We start from the raw sequence: 27122 nt of genomic DNA, 5'->3' as shown, positions 1-27122 counted from the left end.
GGTTCCTCTGGTTTTAGTTTTCTTCTCAACTCCTTCCCTCTGTAAACACACACAGATACAACAGGTAGAAAACCAGTTCATTCCTCATTTTTCATTTAACAGATGAATATTCTGCTTCGGGAGCCAGAACCTGCTACCTTATATAATTGAGGTGTGTGTGTGTGTGCGTGTGTGTGTGCGTGTGTGTGTGTGTGTGTTATGCGCCGTTCTGGGGCTTGAGTGAGGGCCGGCAGAAATCCTTAGGAGCTGTGGTAGGAAGGCAGAGTTGCTACCTCCCTTTCAAAGCTACTGGAGAGGGGGTGGGGACTATAAGAACCCATCACCACACCGCGTGCCAGTCTCACACACGGATCCCTCTCCGTCATGTTCCCTGGGAAATCTCCCCCAGATTAGGAAAAGAACAGTAAAGCGGGTCTGCCACGGAAGGCGAGTTTTTACTATTACAACAAACACAAAGGACACTGGAGTGCGCTTTCACATCCTCTCAACTCCACTCACTCGACCAGCTTCATACTTCAGCACCACGGAGAGTGGCATCTATTCGGCTACCACCCATGGGGAGCCAGATTCCCACGACTCAACACCGGATTCCGGTCATCTAGAGAAGGACAAGCCTGCGTATTTCACCCTCAATGTAAGCAGCTATGATGATTCTTTCATAATGATTTTTCCAGTACAGCTTGTTTTCTCGCTGAAATATGGAATTAAACTTTTATTAGCCCTCTCCCTCTTGTGCATTGCTTAGATTTTTAGATGTAAATCTGGATCTAAAGTCTCTTATTTGCTGGGTTGGTAGAGAATTTTTTTGTTTACTTTTTCATTGAAAGTCTAAGTTTACAAAGCCTTTTAGAAATAGGCAACTCATGCTGGTAGCCCAGCCGTTTTGTGCTAGAGTGTAGTTTTATTCCTATAAGAGAGTATGCATGTTGTCTCTTCTCCTCCTACTTCACTACTGAGAGCTTTTTGATTTTTTGTGGTTGTATTTATCTTAATATAAATACAGGGGTATGAGGAGGAAAAAGCTATATCCTCATAAGTTGCCACCACTAAAGAACTACAGGTGGGAAGGAGGCTATTACCTTTCGTTCCTTTTCGTTGTTGAAAGCATGTCCTTTAGACAACCATTTCAGCATAACAAATATGCTTTTAATAAAAGAGATGTAATCTGTCAGGGCTTTGACACAAGCTTTGAAACTCTGGAACACAGAACCTCCCTCTTTAACTTTGAAGTTGTAAATTCACTTAAGTATAATTGGGTAGACATAACCAGGATGCTACTGCCATTAATTGCGACTTAAAGGCTTAATGGATTTAGGGTAGATTTGAAAGAGGCAATAATGAATGACCCTGTCTGGTGGCATTCAGTGAATTTTTGCCTCAGAATGCCACCTGCTGGTGGGTCCTATTTCTGAAGCACTGGGCACACATCAGATTTATGAATGAATTCACATCAAATCCAGAATATTCATTATGGATATGATTCAAACTCACTCTCTAAGATCTTTTAAACAATGACATTGGTTCAATTATTTAACAATTTACTAAGGTTCTATGTCACAATTATAAGTTCAAAACAATTATTTCTAAAAACACTTGAGCTAACTCCTTTAGGCAGTAATTAACCCAGAAAAAATTCAAAACTATGTGAAGCCTCATTGAGGCTAATTACACATGCATGTGGTAGCCTGGATGAGAGGATCTCTTGCTTAGGAAAAGCAATCAACACTGCCCCCCACCCCCAGATAAATGTTCAGCATGTTACTTTTCTCAGTATTGCATTTCATGATTTAAGAGCCTCTCTTACTTTTTTGGTACTAGATGTTTATTTCAGACTCTTTTGTCACAGAGGTCAATAAACAATCAAAAGGTTACACATATCTATTGTATTCCAAGACAAATCTTCGGAGGAAAAAAAATATGTAACTATTAGAACTTACTGTTTCAGCTCTACCTGGAGCTATACACAATGAGATATAGATATTCAGTTTCACAACTCCCTAGTTCCAAAGAGACCACTGAGGATTTAAAAAAAAAATGAAATAAAAGAAGCACACACAAAGCACTAGTTATACTTGCATGGCTAATACATAGGGTAGTTTGAAAATACTGAGAATAACCTCTTCTCTAAATGATGGTATTTGGTGAAAGATAAATGGATGATAAAATCATTTATTAACATTCAGGAACACTGGATAATGTTTTTCAATCCAAGATGCAATGGCAAAAAAAAATCCCACGTTAGCAGAAGTGTTTGGAAAGTATGTCTCAATATCATGTATTGTAATGAGTAGCAGAAGGATACTTTGCTTCTTTCCTGTAGGACCTGACTGGCAAGGAATATGAACTCACGTATATTCATGGAGTAAATAAGTGAATATCTTTTTTACTCAAAATATATGTGTTGCACAAGCAAATTATTTTCACTAGCTTAGGTGGGAACTTGAATGCTTTGAATCCACAGTTATTATAAATGTATTAAGCTAAAATAGTTAATATTATTCAATTATTACTAGAGCACTTACTAAACTGTAATTTATACGTACTATCTCACCTCAACTTTGACAAAATAAGGAAGATGATACTTTAGGAATAAGTTGGATGCCTTTAGAAATACATTAAAAAACATTTAGGAGTATTCTGAAGCAGTGGGAACACCTGCTTCAGTCATCTGCCCAAGTCACCCACAAGACTTAATACACCCTCTGATATGAGCAGTCTCACCTAGCAACTTATGGGCCATTATTTATAGTGGAGCTAATTGGAAACTAATTTTTCCTTTGCAACTCATACCTTTTAAAAGTTGTCAGTTACAAACAGGGAACAGTATTTATAGGATTAAATGGCTCCTGTATTTGTAAGAAAGAGGACACTAGTAAACATTAATACCTCTGTTTTATTGGCCTTCTTTAATAACCGACCCAAATTCAAGTATTTAAGAATTAAGCTATTTGACCATGCACCGTATGCCAAGCATTGGTGCATGTAAACAAGTAATTCCCCTGCCCTCAAGGATCCTGCACTCTAGAGGGAAAATTTACAGTCTAAGGAAATTTAGAAAAAATGCATGAGGAAGATGGACGGCAGTGGCATACCAGCTAAAAGCACAGGCTTTGAAATCAGACAGATTAGACTCCTAACAGTAGGTCTACCACTCACAAATTATTCAGCCTCACAAGTTGTATAGGCAAAAGCGGTTAATTTACCTGAGCTTCACTTTATCATCTGTTAAATGGGAATGACAATAGCAAATATATCATATAGTTTATGAGGATTTAAAGTGATAATGCATGTAAAGTACTCAGCATGGTGCCTGCAATGTGGTTAATGTGTAATAAGTGTTAATCATTATGATTAGTCATTAAGGACAATAGCCAAGCTTATCATACGATTTGTGTGAATTTAAAACAATTCATATAAAGCAGTTAGCACAGTTATCTGGCACATGGCAAATGTGTAATATATGTTACCTCTAGCTATTATTTAGAAAAATAGCTAAGCTTTATATATCAGTGTAGAGTAAAATGTAAGCCAATTTATAATCACTTACTTAAATGTACTGATATGTAAGGTGTTCATCATTATTGTCATGGACATTTGTATAAGGCTTTACAGTATCCAGGGCATTTGATACACATTATTTCATCTTGACTGTAGTCTTGAGGCCCATGGAGGGTGGATTTTAACACTTCCTTTCTACTGGCAAGGGAACTGAGGTTTAGGAGAAAACTCGAAATCACTTGACTATTTCATCACTGTTGCTCTGAACTAAAACTCACAATATGTACACTTGAAAGAGGATGTACAGACCAGAACTAGGTTTTCCTGGATGGCTGACCTGACTCCTGGATTTTATTTGGTTCTAAGTTGTGGAATGTTACAGACTAAATTGGTTTCAGGCTTGGATAATTTCTACAAAGACCTATGGTGCATGTAGCAATTTTATAAAAACTACGACAAATATCGCTAAAAAGACATTGTGATTAAGTGTGGCCTTTGCTTCACCAGTAATTAACCACAGTCCCTGTCTCCAAAAGGCGCTGTGGTCATGCTCTTTTGCAGCGGGACTTAGGGTGTAGAATTCATACTTTTTATGGATCACTGACATCTGGCTTCCTTCAGACTGGCTGATGCATCTGTAAGAGCAGCTTGATAAAAATAGCAACCAAGGGATCAAGAGGGAGTTTAATAATCAGTTCTCCTCTCAAATATGGTTTTGTTTCCACTGAAACCCTTCTTCTCAATGACATCAAATGTCAATGTATGCATTTATGGAAAATGGAAAAGATACACAGTATCTTAATTGAGGTGTTTGATGAGTTTGATCACTTATCTCAATAATATATGCAAGTAAAAAGGCATGTGCATTCAAAGTTCATTTTTAAGAAAAAAATTAAAGAAGGGGCAATTAAATGCTAACTGCATTTTAGGGAGAATCATTTTGCTCATTATTGGCAGTAAAACTGACAGGATCCCCAGAGTCCAACAGAGCAACACATCTGATTCATGAGTGTGAGCTTTGTCCTCCAGCTATTGTGGACCAAATGACTATCTTTCTGACATATCATCTTTTGTGGAGTCTTTCCAACCCATGTGAAAAGTATGGCTAAAGCCTGATTATCTATTGTGTCAAGATTAAATGGCAAGGATACAGTGGCTAAATATTTTCATAGGTATATAAATGTTTAAATGGGGGAAATAGGGAGAGGTTGGTAAAAGGGTACAAACTTTCAGCTATAAGATGAATAAGGTCTGAAGATCTAATGTAAAACATGGTAACTATAGTTGATAACACTGTATTATATAATTGAAATCTGCTAAGAGAGGACTTAAATGTTCTAACCAAAACATATAAATATATATCAAATCACCACAATGTGGACTTTAAATATTTTATAATTTTGTCAATTACACCTTAACAAAGCTGAAAAAATAAAACAAATGTTTTGAAAGTATCATTAGAATAGAAATCGGAGCTAATAAGACTCCCAGTGAGGCTAAAAGGCCTCCATCAATATCTGAATCAATTCACGTAGCTCCAGGGTTTGCTGTGAAACCCCTTATGTTAAGAGTAATCCCATGGAGTAGGAATGTCCCAGTATACTCTTGTATGCATACATGATTTGAAGGCCCATAATGTTTCATCAACACCAGATTCTGTAAGGAAAGGAGCTGAACTGACAATTCTGTGAGCATCCAAATGTAAGTCAAAGCTGAGGTATTTAAGGATGGGAAAGAAAGGCTTGTTTATTTCTTACTATATCTGAGTGTCTGCTTTCAAGGTCATTCAGGAAAACGAATGGGAAGTAATAAAGACATTTTAACTTCTGACAAATACTAGCCACACACATTTTTTTTTCTTTGATAAAACATGATTATTACAGAAACATCAAGATTTATATGATGTGCAACTCTTGCACAGAAATTATCTGCCCTGAGGTTTAGTCATTTTGCTTCATCTACCTCAGTTTCTCCACCTGAAAATGAGAACGTTAACACCTTGTTTTTTATGTTTGTTTGTTTATTTAATGAAGGGAATTAACGAACGATGCTTTAACATCCTTTAAGTTTGTAGGCTACAGCGTCTATGACATCCATATGGACTCTGAATTTAGATTGGGTACTTATGTGTTCCTTGAGAAATTTTTCTCTGCTCTGACTCGGTTCAGTAGTTATTATATTTCCTTTGAATTAAACTCTCCACGGCTCACTGCTGTGTAACAGTTGTGTACTTTTAACCTTGGCACCTGACCTATTCTCCCTCCTGAGCAGACCTCCAGTGGAAAAGTGATGTGGAATGAAGCTCAAGCTCCAGCTCCTGCTAGGACAGTTACTGTTACGTCTCTGAAACACTGCTCAGGTGCTCTTGAGTCTTTTCTCAGGTTGAGCTGTGACGGCAAGTCCAGAGAGGTGCTCCTGAGAAGGGAGAAGCCTCATCATAGGACAGGCTGAGAAATTCCATGAGAAAGAGTTTTAGTCTTTTGTGGGCTTAATTCCCACCTGAGTGTGTGTCCCCAGATAACAGACCTTGAAACTGAGTTCACATCCTCTTCTGAAACAAGGCCCTTTGGGGACACAAATGAGGTGACTGCTTAGCTTTCAACAAAGTTACCTCCTCTCCTTCTAAAAGAACTTCTAATAATAAACGCTATGCCCAATTTGTGAGTCTTTCCCTCTCCTGTAAAGATCTCTTTTGGAATCCCAATCTACGGTCTGCGTTGGCATCAACGAGCACCCTCCCTCCCTGGAATGATGGCAGTGTTGAGAGAAATGGGCTCAGGAGGGGCTCATAAACTTGAATCCTGGGAATCCTCCCTAGCAATTTTTTATCAACGTACAATTTAGAAAAGCGGATGGCAGTTCAGAAGCTCTTCCTAAAGAAGAGAGGAGCACTCTATCAGGATTTATCACCCACAGTTGCCTTTTTTTTGTGTGGTACGCGGGCCTCTCACTGCTGTGGCCTCTCCTGTTGCGGAGCACAGGCTCCGGATGCGCAGGCTCAGCGGCCATGGCTCACGGGCCCAGCTGCTCCGCGGCATGTGGGGTCTTCCCGGACCGGGGCACGAACCCGTGTCCCCTGCATCGGCAGGCGGACTCTCAACCACTGCGCCACCAGGGAAGCCCCCACAGTTGCCTTTTGAAGGAGTTGCCCATCATTATTCCTTTTACTTTTTTGCAAATGAAGAAGCTGCTCCACTGAATCGTTTAGCAGCTTCTCTCAAGAAGTGTGACTCAGGCCTAAGCAGGATCAGGGTACAAAGTCTGACCTCCAAGTCTCTGCTTTTTACCAGATTGGGGCCCCAAAAGGAGCTAACACCAGAAGGGTTTGAGCACGTCAGAAGGTAAAATGAGCAGAAAACTAAATAGAGCCCAAATTTTTGAAAATCACAAGACTGAATGACAATACTTTTTTTTTTTTAATCTCAAAATACTAGGTATGGGCTTCCCTGGTGGCGCAGTGGTTGAGAGTCCGCCTGCCGATGCAGGGGACACGGGTTCGTGCCCCGGTCCGGGGTGGGGGCGGGCCGTGAGCCATGGCCGCTGAGCCTGCGCATCCGGAGCCTGGGCTCCGCAACGGGAGAGGCCACAACAGTGAGAGGCCCGCATACCACAAAAAAAAAAAAAAAAAAAAAAAAATACTAGGTATATTTTAAAAGCCTTCTTCTGTGACTACTTTTGTTTATCTTTTACAAATGACTTCAGTGAAGTACTCAATGCACGGAGACATGACCAACAACAAAAAGACAACTGGGAAGATGGAAAATAGTTCAAAACCAACCCCCAAGTGCTTACTCTTTAGAACAGATTCTTTCTTATTGAAATGTATGCCATTTTAATATTATTTGAATAATATGAGTGTGGGTAGACTAGAAAAAGAGGCTAGAAAATGTGGGCAGGGCCAACTGGAGAATAAAAAAGTTTGAGAGGTTCAAGTTTGTAGAGACTTAGGGACCTGGTCCAGACTCTCTATTTTACAGTTAAAGCATCTTGAACTGGGAACCTGCTCAAGGAGTCCAAGTGAGCTAGAGATGGGATATCCAGCTCAAGCTCAAATTACATGACAGCTATTATTATCTCCAGTCTGCCATTTTAAAACCCTGACAAACTAAAAGGTTCAGTAACTTGTCCAGAGTCACAAGGCTGGCAAAAGGTGGAGCCAGGATTCCAACTCTAGACCTTTCAACTTGAAAGCCTGTCTCTCAGCCCACTTGTCTCAAGATCTTCGTCTGAGATTGCTGTGAGCGGGAGCGGGCAACACGGAGGCTCAGAGCACGGTCGGAGCCCAGACCTGCCGGAGCCGGGCGTGGGGTGGCAGCCTCGGGTCTCCCGGAACCATGGTGAAGGTGGGAAACAATTTCACGGAGAAGGGCACCAAGCAGCCGCTGCTGAAGGATGGCTTCGACACCATACCCCTGATGATGCCCCTTGATGTCAATCAGCTGCAGTTCCCGCCCCTGGATAAGGTGGTCATGAAAACGAAGACTGAAAATGAACCTGACCAAAATAAAGGCAAAGCACGTCCTCCCAAGATAGCCAAGTTCACTGTCAGCATCACTGAGGGTGTTACCAAGAGGTTCAAGGTGTCTGTGCTGGTCTTCTTTGCCCTGGTCTTTCTCACCTGTGTCATCTTCCTGGTCGTCTACAAGGTGTACGACTACGACCATGCCTGTCCCGATGGCTTCACCCTCAAGAACACCCAGTGCATCCCAGGAGGCTTGGAGAGCTACTATGCGGAGCAAGACTCCACGCCCAGGAGAAATTTTACACCGTCATCAACCACCACAACCTGGCCAAGCAGAGCATCACCCGCTCGGTGTCGCCGTGGATGTCAGTTCTGTCGGAAGAGAAGCTCTCAGAGCAGGAGACTGAGGCTGCTGAGAAATCTGCTTAGCGAGATGGGCAGGTTCCTTACAGTGTCACTGGAAGGTAACAAAGGGACTCTGAGGGACATTTCATTAAATGTAATTACTGATAATTTAGAGGTTACTCAGGTATGGTGCAACTGCTTCTGTTTGCTAATGCTGCTTGGCAAATACAGCTTGCTGCAGACCACCATGGCATAAAATCAAGGGCATATCAGCATTGCTTAAAGAGCTCTGACACCACTTGCCATGTTAAAGAATCTTAATTTAGCGACTTTACTGGGATTTATTGGATGCTGTCAAAAAATAAATTTACACTGGATATGCAAGGGATTCAACTTCAGATAAATATGCATTTTGTGGGATTGTTTTTTTTTTTAAACTACCTTGCCGTTTGCAAACCTGACTCCATAGCCATATCTAGAGTGATCCCTTGCTTTGCTAAGCGCAAGATGTACTGCACGTTTCTTCCTACCGCCCGCCAATGGCAATAGTGCCAATGGCCAAGATGCACCATAGTGAGCAGCAGAGGGAAGGAAGGAAAGATGCCATCAGGTCACAGTTGTGCCCTCGCCTGCCCCGTGCTCACTACTGAGTGTACAGGCGCTGCAGCAGGTCGGCTCGGGCCGTGGTCACTGCTGTGGGCAGAAGGCTCCCTCTCAGTACAGAGGGCGCCCACTGGGCAGGGGAGCCATGTTTCCCTCAATGCATGTGGAATGGGTCAGAGCATGTGAGGTGGGGACTCTAGGAAGAAGGGATCCGGGCCCACAGGTTGCAGAACCCATCTCCCTGTAGTTAGTCCGTCTGCTCTGTGATGGGCTGAGTAGGAATGAAACCTACTGGCCCTTTTGTTCACATCTATTACGAATAAGTTTGCACCAACAGCCGTATTAGCTACTTAGTTTTAATTAGCTGGGTGAGAAAAGTGAAAGTGTAATTGCTGGTAAGCCAAGGCTACTTTAATTTTTATTTTGTGGGACAGATGTAACTCCTTTGATGTGAGAAACAGGCAGGAAGAGGGGGAAGATGGCGGAAGAGTAAGACGCGGAGATCACCTTCCTCCCCACAGATACATCAGAAATACACCTACACATGGAACGACTCGTACAGAACACCTACTGAACGCTGGCAGAAGACCTCAGACCTCCCAAAAGGCAAGAAACTCCCCCACGTTCCTGGGTAGGGCAAAAGAAAAAAGAATAAACAGAGACAAAAGAATAGGGACGGGACCTGCACCAGTGGGAGGGAGCTGTGAAGGAGGAAAGGTTTCCACACACTTGGAAGCCCCTTCGCGGGTGGAGACTGCGCGTGGCGGAGTGGGGAAGCTTCAGAGCCACAGAGGAGAGCACAGCAACAGGGGTGCGGAGGGCAAAGCGGAGAGATTCCTGCACAGAGGACCGGTGCCAACCAGCACTCACCAGCCCGAGAGGCTTGTCTGCTCCCCCGATGGGGCGGGCGGGGGCTGGGAGCTGAGGCTCGGGCTTCGGAGGTCGGAGGTCGGATCCCAGGGAGAGGACTGGGGTTGGCGGCGTCAACACAGCCTGAAGGGGTTACTGCGCCACGGCTAGCCAGGAGGGAGTCCGGGAAAAGGTCTGGACCTGCCAAAGAGGCAAGAGACTTTTTCTTCCCTCTTTGTTTCCTGGTGCGCGAGGAGAGGGGATTAAGAGCCTGCTTAAAGGAGCTCCAGAGACGGGCGCGAGCCGCGGCTAACAGCGCAGACTCCAGAGACGGGCGTGAGACGCCATGGCTGCTGCTGGAGCCACCAAGAAGCCTGTGTGCGAGCACAGGTCACTATCCACAAGTCCCTTCCCGGGAGCCTGTGCAGCCCGCCACTGCCAGGGTCCTGTGATCCAGGGACAACCTCCCCAGGAGAACGCACGGAGCGCCTCAGGCTGGTGCAACGTCATGCTGACCTCTGCCACCACAGGCTCCCCCCTCAAACCGTGCCCCTCCGTCACCCCCGGCCTGAGTGAGCTAGAGTCCCCGAAGCAGCTGCTCCTTTAACCCCATCCTGTCTGAGCGAAGAAGAGACACCCACAGGCGACCTACACGCAGAGCCGGGGGCCAAATCCAAAGCTGAACCCCCGGAGCTGTGCGAACAAAGAAGAGAAAGGGACATTTCTCCCAGCAGCCCCAGGAGCAGCGGATTAAATCTCCACAGTCAACTTGATGCACCCTGCATCTGCAGAATACCTGAATAGACAATGAATCATCCCAAATTGAGGAGGTGGACTTCGGAAACAACGATGTATTATTTCTTCCCCTTTTCCTCTATTTGTGAGTGTGTATGTGTATGCTTCTGTGTGAGATTTTGTATGTATAGCTTTGCTTTCACCATTTGTCCCAGGGTTCTGTCCGTCCAGTTTTTTTTTCTTCTTGTTTGTTTTTTTTACTTAAAATTTTTTTTTCTTAATAATTATTTTTTATTTTAATAACTATTTTATTTTATCTTACTTTATTTTATCCTCTTTCTTTCTTTCTACTTTTTCTCCCTTTTATTCTGAGCCGTGTGGATGAGAGGCACTTGGTGCTGCAGCCAGGAGTCAGTGCTGTGCCTCTGAGGTGAGAGAGCCAATTTCAGGACACTGGTCCACAAGAGACCTCCCAACTCCACCTAACTTCAAATGGCAAAACTCTCCCAGAGATCTCCATCTCAACACCAACACCCAGCTTCACTCAACGACCAGCAAGCTACAGTGCTGGACACCCTATGCCAAACAACTAGCAAGACAGGAACACAACCCCCACCCATTAGCAGCGAGGCTGCCTAAAATCATACTAAGGCCACAGACACCCCAAAACACACCACCAGACGTGGAACTGCTCACCAGAAAGACAAGATCCAGCCTCATCCACCAGGACACAGGCACTAGTCCCCTCCACCAGGAAGCCTACACAACCCACTGAACCAACTTTAGCCACTGGGGACAGAGACCAAAAAATATGGGAACTACGAACCAGCAGCCTGCAAAAAGTAGACCCCAAACACAGTAAGATAAGCAAAATGAGAAGACAGAAGAATACACAGCAGATGAAAAAGCAAGGTAAAACCCCACCAGACCTAACAAATGAAAAGGAAATAGGGAGTCTACCTGAAAAAGTATTCAGAATAATGATAGTAAAGATGATCCAAAATCTCAGAAATAGCATAGAGAAAATGCAAGAAACATTTAACAAGGACCTAGAAGAACCAAAGAGGAAACAAGCAAGGATGAACAACACAATAAAGGAAATTAAAAATACTCTAAAAGGGATCAGTAGCAGAATAACTGAGGCAGAAGAACGGATAAGTGACCTGGAAGATAGAATAGTGGAAATAACTACTGCAGAGCAGAATAAAGAAAAAAGAATGAAAAGAACTGAGGACAGTCTCAGAGACCTCTGGGACAACATTAAATGCACCAACATTCGAATTATAGGGGTTCCAGAAGAAGAAGAGAAAGAGAAAGGGACTGAGAAAATACTTGAAGAGATTATAGTTGAAAACTTCCCTAATATGGGAAAGGAAATAGTTAATCAAGTCCAGGAATAACAGAGAGTCCCATACAGGATAAATCCAAGGAGAAACATGCCAAGATACATATTAATCAAACTGTCAAAAATTAAATACAAAGAAAACATATTAAAAGCAGCAAGGGAAAAATAACACACAAGGGAGTCCCCATAAGGTTAACAGCTGATCTTTCAGCAGAAACTCTGCAGGCCAGAAGGGACTGGCAGGACATATTTAAAGTGATGAAGGAGAAAAACCTACAACCAAGATTACTCTACCCAGCAAGGATCTCATTCAGATTTGATGGAGAAATTAAAACCTTTACAGACAAGCAAAAGCTGAGAGAGTTCAGCACCACCAAACCAGCTTTACAACAAATGCTAAAGGAACTTCTCTAGGCAAGAAACACAAGAGAAGGAGAAGACCTACAATAACAAACCCAAAACAATTAAGACAATGGGAATAGGAACATACATATCGATAATTACCTTAAATATAAATGGATTAAATGCTCCCACCAAAAGACACAGATTGGCTGAATGGATACAAAAACAAGACCCATATACATGCTGTCTACAAGAGACCCACTTCAGACCTAGGGACACATACACACTGAAAGTGAGGGGATGGAAAAAGATATTTCATGTAAATGGAAATCAAAAGGAAAGTGGAGCAGCAATTCCCATATCAGACAAAATAGACTTTAAAATAAAGACGATTAGAAGAGACAAAGAAGGACACTACATAATGATCAAGGGATCAATCCAAGAAGAAGATATAACAATTATAAATATTTATGCACCCAACATAGGAGCACCTCAATACATAAGGCAAATACTAACAGCCGTAAAAGGGGAAATCGATGGTAACACATTCATAGTAGTGGACTTTAACACCCCACTTTCACGAATGGAGAGATGATCCAAAATGAAAATAAATAAGGAAACACAAGCTTTAAATGATACATTAAACAAGATGGACTTAATTGATATTTATAGGATATCCATCCAAAAACAACAGAATACACATTTTTCTCAAGTGCTCATGGGACATTCTCTAGGATAGATCATATCTTGGGTCACAAATCAAGCCTTGGTAAATTTAAGAAAATTGAAATTGTATCAAGTATCTTTTCTGGCCACAACTCTATGAGACTAGATATCAATTACAGGAAACAATCTGTAAAAAATACAAACACACGGAGACGGCTTCCCTGGTGGCGCAGTGGTTGAGAGTCCGCATGCCGATGCACAGGACGTGGGTTCGTGCCCCGGTCCGGAAAGATCCCACATGCCACGGAGCGCCTGGGCCCGTGAGCCATGGCCTCTGAGCCTGTGCGTCTGGAGCCTGTGCTCCGCAACAAGAGAGAACACAGCAGTGAGAGGCCCACGTACCGCCAAAAAAAAACAAAAAAAAACAAAAAAAACAAAAACACTTGGAGGCTAAACAATACACTACTTAATAATGAAGTGATCACTGAAGAAATCAAAGAGGAAATCAGAAAATACCTAGAAACAAATGACAATGGAGACAGGATGACCCAAAACCTATGGGATGCAGCAAAAGCAGTTCTAAGAAGGAAGTTTATAGCAATACAATCCTACCTTAAGAAACAGGAAACATCCCGAATAAACAACCTAACCTTGCACCTAAAGCAATTAGAAAAAGAAGAACAAAAAAACCCCAAAGTTAGCAGAAGGAAAGAAATCATAAAGATCAGATCAGGGCTTCCCTGGTGGCGCAGTGGTTGAGAGTCCGCCTGCCGATGCAAGGGGCACTGGTTCATGCCCCGGTCCGGGAAGATTCCACATGCCGCAGACCGGCTGGGCCGGTGAGCCATGGCTGCTGAGCCTGCGCATCCGGAGCCTGTGCTCCGCAACAGGAGAGGCCACAACAGTGAGAGTCCCGTGTAACACACACACACACACACAAAAAAAAGATCAGATCAGAAATAAGTGAAAAAGAAATGAAGGAAACAATAGCAAAGATCAATAAAAGTAAAAGCTGGTTCTTTGACAAGATAAACAAAGTTGATAAACCATTAGCCAGACTCATCAAGAAAAAAAGGGAGAAGACTCAAATCAACAGAATTAGAAATGAAAAAGGAGAAGTAACAACTGACACTGCAGAAATATAAAACATCATGAGAGATGACTACAAGCATCTCTATGTCAATAAAATGGACAATCTGGAAGAAATGGACAAATTCTTAGAAATGCACAACCTGCCGAGACTGAATCAGGAAGAAATAGAAAATATGAACAGACCAATCACAAGCACTGAAATTGAAACTGTGATTAAAAATTTTCCAAAAAACAAAAGCCCAGAACCAGATGGCTTCACAGGCGAATTCTATCAAACATTTAGAGAAGAGCTAACACCTATCCTTCTCAAACTCTTCCAAAATATAGCAGAGGGAGGAACACTCCCAAACTCATTCTACGAAGCCACCATCACCCTGATACCAAAACCAGACAAGGATGTCACAAAGAAAGAAAACTACTGGCCAATATCAATGATGAACATAGATGCAAAAATCCTCAACAAAATACTAGCAAACAGAATCCAACAGCACATTAAAAAGGATCACACACCATGATCAAGTGGGGTTTATTCCAGGAATGCAAGGTTCTTCAGTATACACAAATCAATCCACATGATACACCATATTAACAAATTGAAGGAGAAAAACCATATGATCATCTCAATAGATGCAGAAAAACCTTTTGACAAAATACACACACATTTATGATAAAAAACCCTCCAGAAAGTAGGCATAGAGGGAACTTTCCTCAACATAATAATGGCCATATATGACAAACCCACAGCCAACATCGTCCTCTATGGTGAAAAACTGAAACCATTTCCACTAAGATCAGGAACAAGAGAAGGTTGCCCACTCTCACCACTCTTATTCAACATAGTTTTGGAAGTTTTAGCCACAGCAATCAGAGAAGAAAAAGAAATAAAAGGAATGCAAATCGGAAAAGAAGAAGTAAAACTGTCACTGTTTGCAGCTGACATAATACTGTACATACAGAATCCCAAAGATGCTACCAGAAAACTACTAGAGCTAATCAATGAATTTGGTAAAGTAGCAGGATACAAAATTAATGTATAGAAATCTCTTGCATTCCTATACACTAATTTGAAAAAGCTGAAAATGAAATTAAGAAAACACTCCCATTTATCATTGCAACAAAAAGAGTAAAATATCTAGGAATAAACCTACCTAAGGAGACAAAAGACCTGCATGCAGAAAATTATAAGACACTGATGAAAGAAATTAAAGATGATACAAATAGATGGAGAGATATACCATGTTCTTGGATTGGAAGAATCAACATTGTGAAAATGACTCTACTACCCAAAGCAACTGCAGATTCAATGCAATCCCTATCAAACTACCACTGGCATTTTTCACAGAACTAGAACAAAAAATTTCACAATTTGTATGGAAACACAAAATATCCAGAATAGCCAAAGCAATCTTGAGAACAAAAAATGGAGCTGGAGGTATCAGGCTCCCTGACTTCAGACTATACTACAAAGCTACAGTAATCAAGACAGTATGGTACTGGCACAAAAACAGAAATATAGATCAATGAAAGAGGATAGAATGCCCAGTGATAAACCCATGCACATATGGTCACCTTATCTTTGATAAAGGAGGCAAGAATATACAGTGGAGAAAAGACAGCCTCTTCAATAAGTGGTGCTGGGAAAACTGGACAGGTACATGTAAAAGTATAAGATTAGAACACTCCCTAACACCATACACAAAAATAAGCTCAAAATGGATTAAAGATCTAAATGTAAGGCCAGAAACTATCAATCTCTTAGAGGAAAACATAGGCAGAACACTCTATGACATAAATCACAGCAAGATCCTTTTTGACCCACCTCCCAGAGAAATGGAAATAAAAACAAAAATAAACAAATGGGACCTAATGAAACTTAAAAGTTTTTGCCCAGCAAAGGAAACCATAAACAAGACTAACAGACAACCCTCAGAATGGGAGAAAATATTTGCAAATGATGCAACTGACAAAGGATTAATCTCCAAAATTTACAAGCAGCTCATGCAGCTCAATAACAAACCCAATCCAAAAATGGGCAGAAGACCTAAATAGACATTTCTCCAAAGAAGATATACACATTGTCAACTAATACATGAAAGAATGCTCAACATCATTAATCATTAGAGAAATGCAAATCAAAACTACAATGAGATATCATCCCACACCTGTCAGAATGGCCATCATCAAAAAATCTAGAAACAGGGCTTCCCTGGTGGCACAGTGGTTGAGAGTCCACCTGCCGATGCAGGCGACATGTGTTCGTGCCCCGGTCTGGGACAATCCCACATGCCGCAGAGTGGCTAGGCCCGTGAGCCATGGCTGCTGAGCCTGCGCATCCAGAGCCTGTGCTCTGCAATGGGAGAGGCCACCCCAGTGAGAGGCCCGCATACCGCAAAAAAAAAAAAAAAAAAAAAATCTAGAAACAGTAAATGCTGGAGAGGGTGTGGAGAAAAGGGAACACTCTTGCACTGCTGGTGGGAATGTAAATTGATACAGCCGCTATGGAAAACAGTATGGAGGTTCCTTAAAAAAGTACAAATAGAACTACCATACGACCCAGCAATCCCACTACTGGGCATATACACTGAGAAAACTATAATTCAGAAAGAGTCATGTACCAAAATGTTCACTGCAGCTCTATTTATAATAGCCAGGAGATGGAAGCAACCTAAGTGTCCATCATCAGATGAATGGATAAAGAAGATGTGGCACATATATACAATGGAATATTACTCAGCCATAAAAAGAAATGAAATTGAGTTATTTGTAGTGAGGTGGATGGACCTAGAGTCTGTCATACAGAGTGAAGTCAGAAAGAGAAAAACAAATACTGTACGCTAACACATATATATGGAATCTAAGAAAAAAAAAAAGAAAGGGTCATTAAGAACCTAGGGATAAGACGGGAATAAAGACACAGACCTACTAGAGAATGGACTTGAGGATACGGGGAGGGGGAATGGTAAGCTGGGACAAAGTGAGAGAGTGGCATGGACATATATACACTACCAAACGTAAAATAGATAGCTAGTGGGAAGCAGCCGCATGGCACAGGGAGATTAGCTTGGTGCTTTGTGAGCACCTAGAGGGGTGGGATAGGGAGGGTGGGAGGGAGGGAGACGCAAGAGGGAAGAGATATGGGAACATATGTATATGTATAACTGATTCACTTTGTTATAAGGCAGAAAGTAACACACCATTGTAAAGCAATTATACTCCAATAAAGATGCTAAAAAGAAAAGAAACAGGCAGGAAAGGCTAGGAGGAGGGCTGGCGTCACACCTCGCAAGTCCAATTATGACATTTTCATTCACAATCTTTTTAAGATAATTATGTTTCAACCTGAATCTTGACAGTAAAGTATATGTTTACGAAATTGCCAGTTAGATAAACTAAGTGTGTAAGATGATTAAACAGAAAAAAGACATTCATGGACATTTTTTCCACATTATTTAAATGTGTTATTTCTGGTGGACATGTCAAAAGTTTCACTGTTTTTTTAGACCAAAAATAAATGACAAATAGTGCGAGACCTGTTGCGAACAAGCATGGTGGTCATGGCCAACTCCTTTACTGTTTCCTGAAATGTGCTTCCAAAACATACAGTATATATGTGGAATCTAGAAAAGTGGTACAGATGAACCAGTTTGTAGGGCAGAAATAGAGACACAGATGTAGAGAACAAACGTATGGACACCAAGGGGGGAAGTGGGGCGTTACAGGGCGGGGATGGTGGTGGTGAGATGAACTGGGAGATTGGGATTGACATATACACACCAATATGTATAAAACTGATAACTAATAAGAACCTGCTGTATTAAAAAAATTAAATTAAATTAAATTTTAAAAAAAAGAAAGAAATGTACCCAGCATATAAATTAACCTGTTTTTCTATCCACATAAAAATCTAGGTTTGATCCTAAGAAACTGTGGCTGAATTTCCTCAGGAAGGCTGCTTCAGCGGCCATCAGTAAGCAGCAATGAGTCTAGGCCTGCTCCGTGCAATACTTGCCCTTGAGTAGGTGCTCAGTCTGCATGGGGACGAGCACGAAAGCACAGTCCCGCTGTAGTATAGCACTGAAACAGAGGTGTGTGGCCATGCCTGCATGTTGCTGCAGTTTTGTCATAGTGTGGGAGCTCCGTGTGCTAATACACCTGAAGCAAAGGCAGCAGTATCCATGGTGGCCATTTCTGTGGCAGAATTCCTGAAGAACTAGGCACATCAACATGCAGGAAGGGACAATAAAACTAACGTGGACTGAGTACTTTCTACATGCACGTTACCTCATTTAATCCTCCTACGGACTCTATGGCACACAAAAGTTATCCACATTGTACAGGTAAAAGCACAGAAAAGCATCGTACTAAAGCACAGAGAAGTTAAGTGACATTCTCAACTTTGCACAAATGGAAATAAAACATACAGCCATTGGCCTGTTTCCACCACATCATGACCTCACACTCTCCACGTCCACCATTAGCTTGGCCTAAACCCACATTTCAGCTTTTCGGACACTCCTCCACCCAAGGCGGATAGACTGCTGTGTAACTTAACCAATATTCTTCCATTAGTATAAGAATAGTTCGGGTTATGAAATTTGTCTTAATCTCAGTGATAGGACAATAATTTCTAGCAAGATTTCATAACTTCTCAAAATATTCCAATCGCGATATTCTTTTTCATCTCAACAATTTTTGTTTGCTCTGCCCCTGGGGAACCTGCAGGATCCTGGGAGAGTAACTAGCATCTTTGCCTTATCACCCCACAGGTTGGGAAGCAGCACCTTCAGAAACATGCAGCGCCGGCACACGACACTGAGGGAAAAGGGCCGCCGTCAGGCCATCCGCGGTCCCGCCTACATGTTCAACGAGAAGGGCACTAGCCTGACGCCCGAAGAGGAGCGCTTTCTGGACTCGGCTGAGTATGGCAACATCCCGGTGGTCAGGAAAATGCTGGAGGAGTCCAAGACCCTCAACTTCAACTGCGTGGACTACATGGGGCAGAACGCGCTGCAGCTGGCAGTGGGCAACGAGCACCTGGAGGTCACGGAGCTGCTGCTCAAGAAGGAGAACCTGGCGCGGGTGGGGGACGCGCTGCTGCTGGCCATCAGCAAGGGCTACGTGCGCATTGTGGAGGCCATCCTCAGCCACCCGGCCTTCGCGCAGGGCCAGCGCCTGACGCTCAGCCCGCTGGAGCAGGAGCTGCGCGACGACGATTTCTACGCCTATGACGAGGACGGCACGCGCTTCTCCCACGACATCACGCCCATCATCCTGGCGGCCCACTGCCAGGAGTATGAGATCGTGCATATCCTCCTTCTAAAGGGCGCGCGCATCGAGCGGCCCCACGACTACTTCTGCAAGTGCAATGAGTGCACCGAGAAGCAGCGGAAGGACTCCTTCAGCCACTCGCGCTCCCGCATGAATGCCTACAAGGGACTGGCAAGTGCTGCCTACTTGTCCCTGTCCAGCGAAGACCCTGTCCTCACCGCGCTGGAGCTAAGCAATGAGCTAGCCAGACTAGCCAACATTGAGACTGAATTCAAGGTAACTCTCCCACTTACCACCCTGCAGGCAGATTGCCCTGTGGGCTCTTCCAGGTGTGTCCAGGAGCCAAATGGGTTGTCTTCTGGTCTAACACTGGGTCTTGCCTATTCAGGCTCACAGGGAGGAAGGGAACTTCCTCAAGGTGTGGCAGATGTAGGCCTGAAGGAAAAGCAGCCCATTAGGTGAAATATTTGAAACCACATAAATGTGGTAAAGAGGTGACGTAAATGCAAATCCATACAGTAAAAGACATGCAGCACACAGGCAAGATTATACTGTGGTTCTAGCATAAATGTCTCAGCTCTGCCCCAGGCAGCTCAGGAATGTCTAGGATACTTCTGGTTGCTTCCTAGTCCAGGTCTTGGACTTCTTGATTGTCTCACCTGTACAGTTTTCACATTTGTTTTGTTCATAGCTCTAACCCATCCTAGACTACTGTGTTGACCCTAGATTCAATAGCAATAGCTTGCTGAATTGAGAAAGGCTTGCAGTTATGTCAAAGGGCTGAGGAGGAGGTACACCAAAATAAAAATAAAACTCTCTCTGTAGAGTTGGGCTTGTCATCCCAGTAGATGGGCCCAAGGCGACACCCCCTGAGAATACTTGGAACTACCAGGTTAGTCCAGGAGATGGAGACCCATCTCCAAAGTCCATTATTCAATACTGGTCCTGTGCTTTTACTGTCAACTGTCACTCCCCCTGAAAGAGAAAACTGGGACCTAATTCTTTTGACAGTTTAATAATAAATTAAAAGCAAATATTTAGTGGGCACTTACTGTGTACCAAGCACTAAGTTCCTTACCTATATGATGTTGTTTAATCCCCTCAACAACCATTGGTATGGGTACCATTATTGTGCCCATTTTATATGAAGGCACAGAGGTGGAGAGGTATCATGTAGCCAATAAGTAGTAAAACCATTGTTTTAATCTAGGCACTCAGACCCCAGAGCCAGCTCTTAGCCATTCTGGGAAGTTGTGAGTCAGAGGCCTTGTTCATACATTGCGCTTCTCAGAGTTTCACTTGTCTCTATCTGAAAGATACCTTCCACTGCAGAAGGTGTGGCTGAAAGAGTAGAAAATACAACTGGGCTCATAATTTCTCATCCTGCCATTCAGTCAGAGCCTATGATGCCATGAAGCATGCAAAAAGGTTTCACATGTTGGGCTGACACAAGATGTCACCGGCAGGAAAGGAGTTCATTGTCCAAATAAGATGTCAGGGCAAGAGTTGCCCCTGCATGGGACACAATTAGGTGGCAAAGGATTGGTACCAACTCACAGCAAAGGAGGCCTCATGGACCATCCTGTTCAGGAAGATCTCAAAGGAGGAAACAGAATTGGGCTAGGCTTTAAGGAGCAGAAGGAACTGAATCAGTGGGAAGAGAGATGTAGGCATTCAGAGGAGGCAAGTGAAGGTGAGGTCCAGAATGGCCCACAGCAGGCAGGGGATGGACGAGATACTCCATGTGACTACAGTAAAGACTTCCTGTAGGGGCACCAGAAGGAAAGCTGAAGAGATGAGTGGGCAGACCTCAGAGGGCCCTGCATGTCAAGCTGAGCAGTTTGGATATTATCCTCTTAGAAATGGAGAGCCCCTGAAAGTTTGTGATTAGGAGACTAAAATGAAAGCTAGGGTTTTGGAAATTTGCTTGACTGGTAGGTAACATGAATTAGAGGATTTGGAGTGTGAGACACTGAGACTGAAGAGGGGGACAATTTAGTTGTGCATGCATGAGGTCATTGAAGCCTCTCTGTAGGAATGGGATCACCCACAGCCAGGCACTGAAGAACCAGACTTACAGGAAGCTGCAGGGCACTGCAAATTATGAATAGATGAAAAATCCTGTAATTAAACTAATTTCACTCCATCTGTCCCCTTACCTTGGATCCATCTACTGAACTGGAGCCACTTCCATAAACCCTGTAACATTCATAGCCTCATCTAGAAAAATTGGTGGATGTAGATGTAGAGATTAACCAAAGAAGCTCCCAAGGAATGTGGCTATTGCCTCTCATTTCCTTATTTCTGTACAATAAACTCCACCTACCAGCAATATGTCCAGTGATGTCCCAAGGAAGCTTAGTGGAATTTTGCTTGTTCCCTAGGCTTCAGACTGAATATGCACAAGCATATAAAAGAAATGGCTAAGCCAATTAACTTAGATATTTCTGCCCAAGAAAAAAACAATTCAAGCAAAAAAATGTTTTTTGGATCAGATTATCTGGATAATTGCCCAATTCTCTATTTATCTGGAATCTGGGAGCATGCCAGCCTTACTAAATAAAATGATGCTAAACTAACATTTGGAAGTACATCTGAGCCATTTGTTTTCTTTACTAAAACCCAAAGTCTGGCATATTTTAGTATATATAATAATCTAAAACTGGAAGTTTGTTGAAAGCATCTACTATGATATTTTGATTTAAAAAGTAAATTATGGGGCTTCCCTGGTGGCGCAGTGGTTGAGAGTTCGCCTGCCGATGCAGGGGACACGGGTTCGTGCCCCGGTCCGGGAGGATCCCACATGCCGTGCAGCGGCTGGGCCCATGAGCCATGGCCGCTGAGCCTGCGCGTGCAGAGCCTGTGCTCCGCAACGGGAGAGGACACAACAGTGAGAGGCCCGCATACCGCAAAAGAAAAAAAAAAAAGGAAATTATGAAAATTATGTACAATTAAGAACATGACTAACATAACGACAAATCTTTTCTACAATGCAATAAATAAGAGTTAGCATAAATACATTTGCTGGCTATTAACATCCCCCTAGCTACCTTTGTTTGAAATAATGTCTTTCAGATTGTCGACAAATGGTGCATTATAAATTAACATAAGCCTTCCTTTAGAACTTTATTATTTATTAAACTGTCCTTACATGTGCATTCCTGACATTATAAATCTTCCCAGAGAAAAGAGCAGCTTATTAGCAAGAGGGAAGTCAAACTGCAATAAAAGAATAAAGAGCAAGTGATGCGTTCTACAATGTACTCTTCAGGAGTCTGTTTTGCTTTAGAGGGACTACACATTGATGAGTGCAGCCATGTGTTATGGAGATGACCCAATGCCATCAACTGTGTAAAAAAGCTATCAGGTTCTCACTGGAGATGTTATAAGTCATCCTCTAGATCCTCTAAAACACTCATTCTGGGAGTGACTCTTCCTGACTAGAAAATATCATGCAGGAAAACCTGGATTCAGTTGCCCAAGCTATCGGGTTTTTTTGTTTGTTTGTTTGTTTTATAAAGATGATGTTGGGGGTAGGAGTTTATTAATTTATTTATTTATCTTTGCTGTGTTGGGTCTTCGTTTCTGTGCGAGGGCTTTCTCTAGTTGCGGTGAGCGGGGGCCACACCTCATCGCGGTGCGCGGGCCTCTCACTGTCGCGGCCCCTCTTGTTGTGGAGCACAGGCTCCAAACGTGCAGGCTCAGTACTTGTGGCTCACGGGCCTAGTTGCTCCGCGGCATGTGGGATCCTCCCAGACCAGGGCTCGAACCCGTGTCCCCTGCATTAGCAGATTCTCAACCACTGCGCCACCAGGGAAGCCCCAAGCTATTGTTTTCAGAGTCTTTTTAATTTACCACCAGAAGAAAGTTTAGTCATTAGCAATAAGTAGAGCCAATGTCAAGGTCTCCAGTAAATTCTGGCTGGAGTCAGATGCCTGCTAGTAAGCCATTATTTGTAGTGTGGAAATTATGCACATATTTTCTTACGTCTCTCTAATCTTCTTGGGTCTACAAAGATATTAAAACTTGATGTGGCAGTGAGGCCTCCCTAATGCCATGAATGGTGCCCAGTAATCTAGTAAGCACTCCATAAATCCTTGAATAAAGGAAATCCTGGAAGGATAATCATATCACTGATGAAGCAAGTGATTACTTTTATCTATGATTTAAACTCTTCCAGCAACTATGGATTTAACAGAGGTATCTGATGGACCTGGTGAAATGCGGGAGCTCTAAAGATTACAAGGTGGTTGGAAACTAACACGCGTTACATAACTGAAGACCAATTGTATGCTGCGCCGTGTGGTGTCGATGACCACTCAACTCCTGGAGGGCAGAGAGTGCTTTCCTGGTCTTGCCCACACAGAGCAGAACACGTGTCATCTTGGAGCACTGCCCACAAATGGCACTTTGGTTAACTGATTTATCTACACAGTAGGAGACAAAGAAAGGGAACCTCTATCGGATAGACTTTTCAGAGGTGTTTCATCCTGCTGGAATGGGCTTTCTGTGTAGAGGTGCCCGGAGTAGCCTGGAAAAATAAGGAATCTGCCTATCTCAGTTGAGTTACAGCTCTGCCACCATGAACACAATAAGGTCTTTACATTTCTCTTGAATTAGCCTGCATGGTTTTCTTCACTGATCATCCTTCTGATAAAATGGCTCAAGGTCCCCTTTATTTTGCCGGTATCTTCCCAGTCAAATTCCTGGGCATCCTGTCTAGGTGTATTGTTTATCTGTGGAGCTGTTATTTCAAAAGGATTACAGATGTGTTTCCAAAGGATTTCTCTTTCTTCCAACATAGAGTTATGCCAACAGCAATGTCTGGTGGGAGTGGGGAGGGGATGGGGAAGGAAAGTATGACAAAGGAATACTGTAGAGGGAGGTTTAGGGGTCTGGAAGGAAAGAGAAAGCAGGATCAGGATTGGAGGTATTCCTCTTGCTTTCTCACCTTTCGCTTAAATTGAAAAAGTACCCAGTGTTCCCAAGTCAAGAAACTGCGGAAGCCCAGCAAACCCTTTACCTTAGTTATTTAAGATTTGGTCATTCTGAACAATAAGCTGCACTGAGAAGGCTTTTCCTGTTGACAACACATCAGCATGGCGGCTGCAGACTGTGCTTCAGATACAAGCAATTTACTCTTAGAGACCACAGAGGGCAAGAGTAGGGGGGAAAGAAAGCTAAAGCTGTAACTTCATCTTGCTTGAAGTGCTGATGACTTTTCTGTTTGTCGATGGGTTGTTAACTACATGCATTACGAAAAATAGATAATGAATTATGTATCAAGGTTTCTGTTGCCATTTTAAGACCCACAAAAAACTCTCTGGGCCTAAAATACCACAAATTAAAAATGCAAATAATGATAAATCGGACCAATTTGCCACCTGCTACGATCTCTAGTGAGATCCCATTGTGAAGGTAAAGATGTTGAGATGACAGTTTGCAATTTGCTTGCAAACTTATCAAAATGGAAAAGGGAAGAGAAGGGGAGAAGGTGAAGGAGTGACTTTGTATTGTGGAACACATCTGAACCCTGGAGTCTGGAGCCATGAAGCTTGAGCAAAGCCCTCCCTGGGCCTCGGGCAGTACTGAAAGCTGAACAAGCCCATTGCCCCCAGCCTCCGGAGGAATCTGTGTTTGCACCTGTTTCTCATATGCTTTGAATATTTTTTGGATTTTTAAATTTTATAGACCAACATCCTGGGAAAATACACTTCCTTGAAGTCTGAAAGCTTGGCTGATAGTATAAACAAATGCCTGCTTAATATGCAGGAAATGACTTGAAAATTGTTTCCTTTCCCTTTGGGAAAATATTTTTAAGCTGTGAAGGCTACAGGTCTTAAAAGCAAGTTGTTTTTGCTGTTGATTTAAGAGAATCAGGCAGAAACCTCCTCAAAGCACTCGTTTATATACCATCCAAAAGACCCTCAGGGATCTGACTGTGTCACCCAATCCCTCTGCTTGAGCATCTGAGGATGCAGAATGTAAGCACAGAAGAGATAGATCACAGATGTCAGGTGATGAGCTATAATGGGACAGCCCCCCCCACTAAGCACGCACAGGTAAAATGCGGCCAGAGCATGTGCGCTGGTCTCCATACCTGAGAGAAAGATCCAGGGACTGGCTTATCCCAGGAGAAGAGACAGAGTTGATTCTGCCCACGTTAGCTTTGTCTTTTTCTATTTTTCTACCTAAGTGTCTGGAGGAGCACTTTCACCAGAGCATTCATTAATGAGTCATCACAGGAAAATGAGCTAATTAATGTGTCCTTTAATGACAGTTTTTCATTGGGTCACAACTAATGCCTTAAATGATCTTTCCTCTTCTACTCTTTATGCCAAGAGTATTAGCCTCTAAAATACAGGGAGACAGTGTAAGTTGGGTGACAGGTATTCAGATGGGAAAAAGGAGGCCACTATGCTAGACGAGGACAAGGACAGGGGACAGGCTTTGGGTGAGCACCCAGTGCAGCCATGCTTCATTTTCTCAAGGCTATGGAGTCGAAAGCACAGAGCTTTGCTCCAGAATCAGAATGACCTGGGTTCCAGTTCAGAGTCTTCTCCTAGCAACCATACAATCTTGGGCATCTATTGGAAGTTTGTTTTCTTATTTGAAAAATGGAGATGGGGGAGGGAACAAGTGTTAGGAAAGAACTGCAACGTGTGGGAAATGGAATGTTTGTTTTCCCCACCCAAACACTTGCCCTGACCCTAATCTCTGTAAATGACATCTCGATTCACCCCATTGTTATGAGCTTTCAATGCCTCATTCCATTCAACCTCCAGAATGTCCTGGCACATATTAGGTACTCAGTAAATATTAGTTCAGTGAATAAATGAGTCAGTGAGTGAATTAATGAATAATGACCTCCGAGGGTATTGGTGAGGATTAAATGAGATGAAGAATATAAAACTCTTTGCAGAGGACCTGACCCATAGTAAGTACATAATTTTCCCCAGAGATCGCAGTGGAGATCCCTTTTTGTTCCCCAAAGCCCACTGGGTTTTCAGCACCACAACTTTTCTTCCCAATAAACACAACTTAGATTCCAACACCTCCTCTGTTCAGAGGGTCTTCCTGATTTCTGCTAAGCTTCCCTCCCCAATCCCAAAGATATTTCCAGAATAAGAAAAAGTACAGGCTGTGCGTATGAGCTCCATGATTAACAACAGGTCAAGGGAGTATTTTCCAATTGGAAAAATGCAGACCACTGAAACTGAAGAAGCCTGGCGTGCTGCTAAAATATTGCTGTGAAAAGAAGCAACACGGGCAGGAAAGACAGAGGCTGCAAAGTGGGGGAGGGAGAAAATGGGCAAGCTGAGCTCCTGCCAAGTACAGACGGAGATTATTTTTTGAAAAATATCTCTGTGTTAAAGATTCATCACTACACACAAAAAAACTGGGAAAAAATCATTTCCTATACAAGTGCAACTATCAGTCTGAAATATCAGAGATATGGAGAAAATGGAGGCAGTTCTTAGAGGATATCAGGCAATGAGTAGTAGCACAAATTATATCAAAAGGAAATGATGAAAATGTAGAGTTTTTCTCTGAAAAAGAGTTACAGTTCTATATATAAATTAATCATAATATACCAACAACAGGGAGGCCTGTGCTTTACTAGCAGCAAATTCACATGTAGATTAAATGTGGAAAACATATGTCAGGAGGGTGGATGGAAATATGGTCTGTAGACCTGTAGGATATCAGAACTGGATGGACCCTAGTTACAGAGCTATCTGAAAATTCAGCATTCATGCAAAACATACTTAATTAAGCCTCCAGTATGAGCCAGGCTCTGGGTCGGGTGCTGGGATGAGATGATGAAAAGATAAGTTCCTGCCCTCAGGACCGTACAGTCTAGTGGAGGAGACAGGCGGTCTTCATATAATCACACGAACAGCTTTAGAAATCACG

At 42.8% G+C, this 27122-nt stretch overlaps 1 protein-coding gene and 1 pseudogene across 1 annotated transcript in view; both read left to right on the top strand.

The window, feature by feature from the left end:
* The first annotated feature begins 409 nt into the window (after positions 1-409).
* Positions 410-27122, top strand: part of TRPC7 (transient receptor potential cation channel subfamily C member 7) — a 142278-nt gene continuing 115565 nt past the window's right edge. The window contains exons 1-2 of the mRNA XM_065873127.1: positions 410-634; positions 18704-19481. Coding sequence (XP_065729199.1) covers positions 633-634; positions 18704-19481 — 780 coding nt within the window. The 5' untranslated portion in view covers positions 410-632. The remainder of the gene's footprint in view (positions 635-18703; positions 19482-27122) is intronic.
* LOC136121163 (neuronal vesicle trafficking-associated protein 1 pseudogene) lies at positions 7833-8389 on the top strand (annotated as a pseudogene).

This window comes from Phocoena phocoena, chromosome 3 (genome assembly GCF_963924675.1).
Source record: "Phocoena phocoena chromosome 3, mPhoPho1.1, whole genome shotgun sequence".
Classification (NCBI taxonomy): Eukaryota; Metazoa; Chordata; class Mammalia; order Artiodactyla; family Phocoenidae; genus Phocoena; species Phocoena phocoena.
Note: the sequence above shows the minus strand (reverse complement) of the source record. Positions and strands in the feature narration are given on the sequence as shown.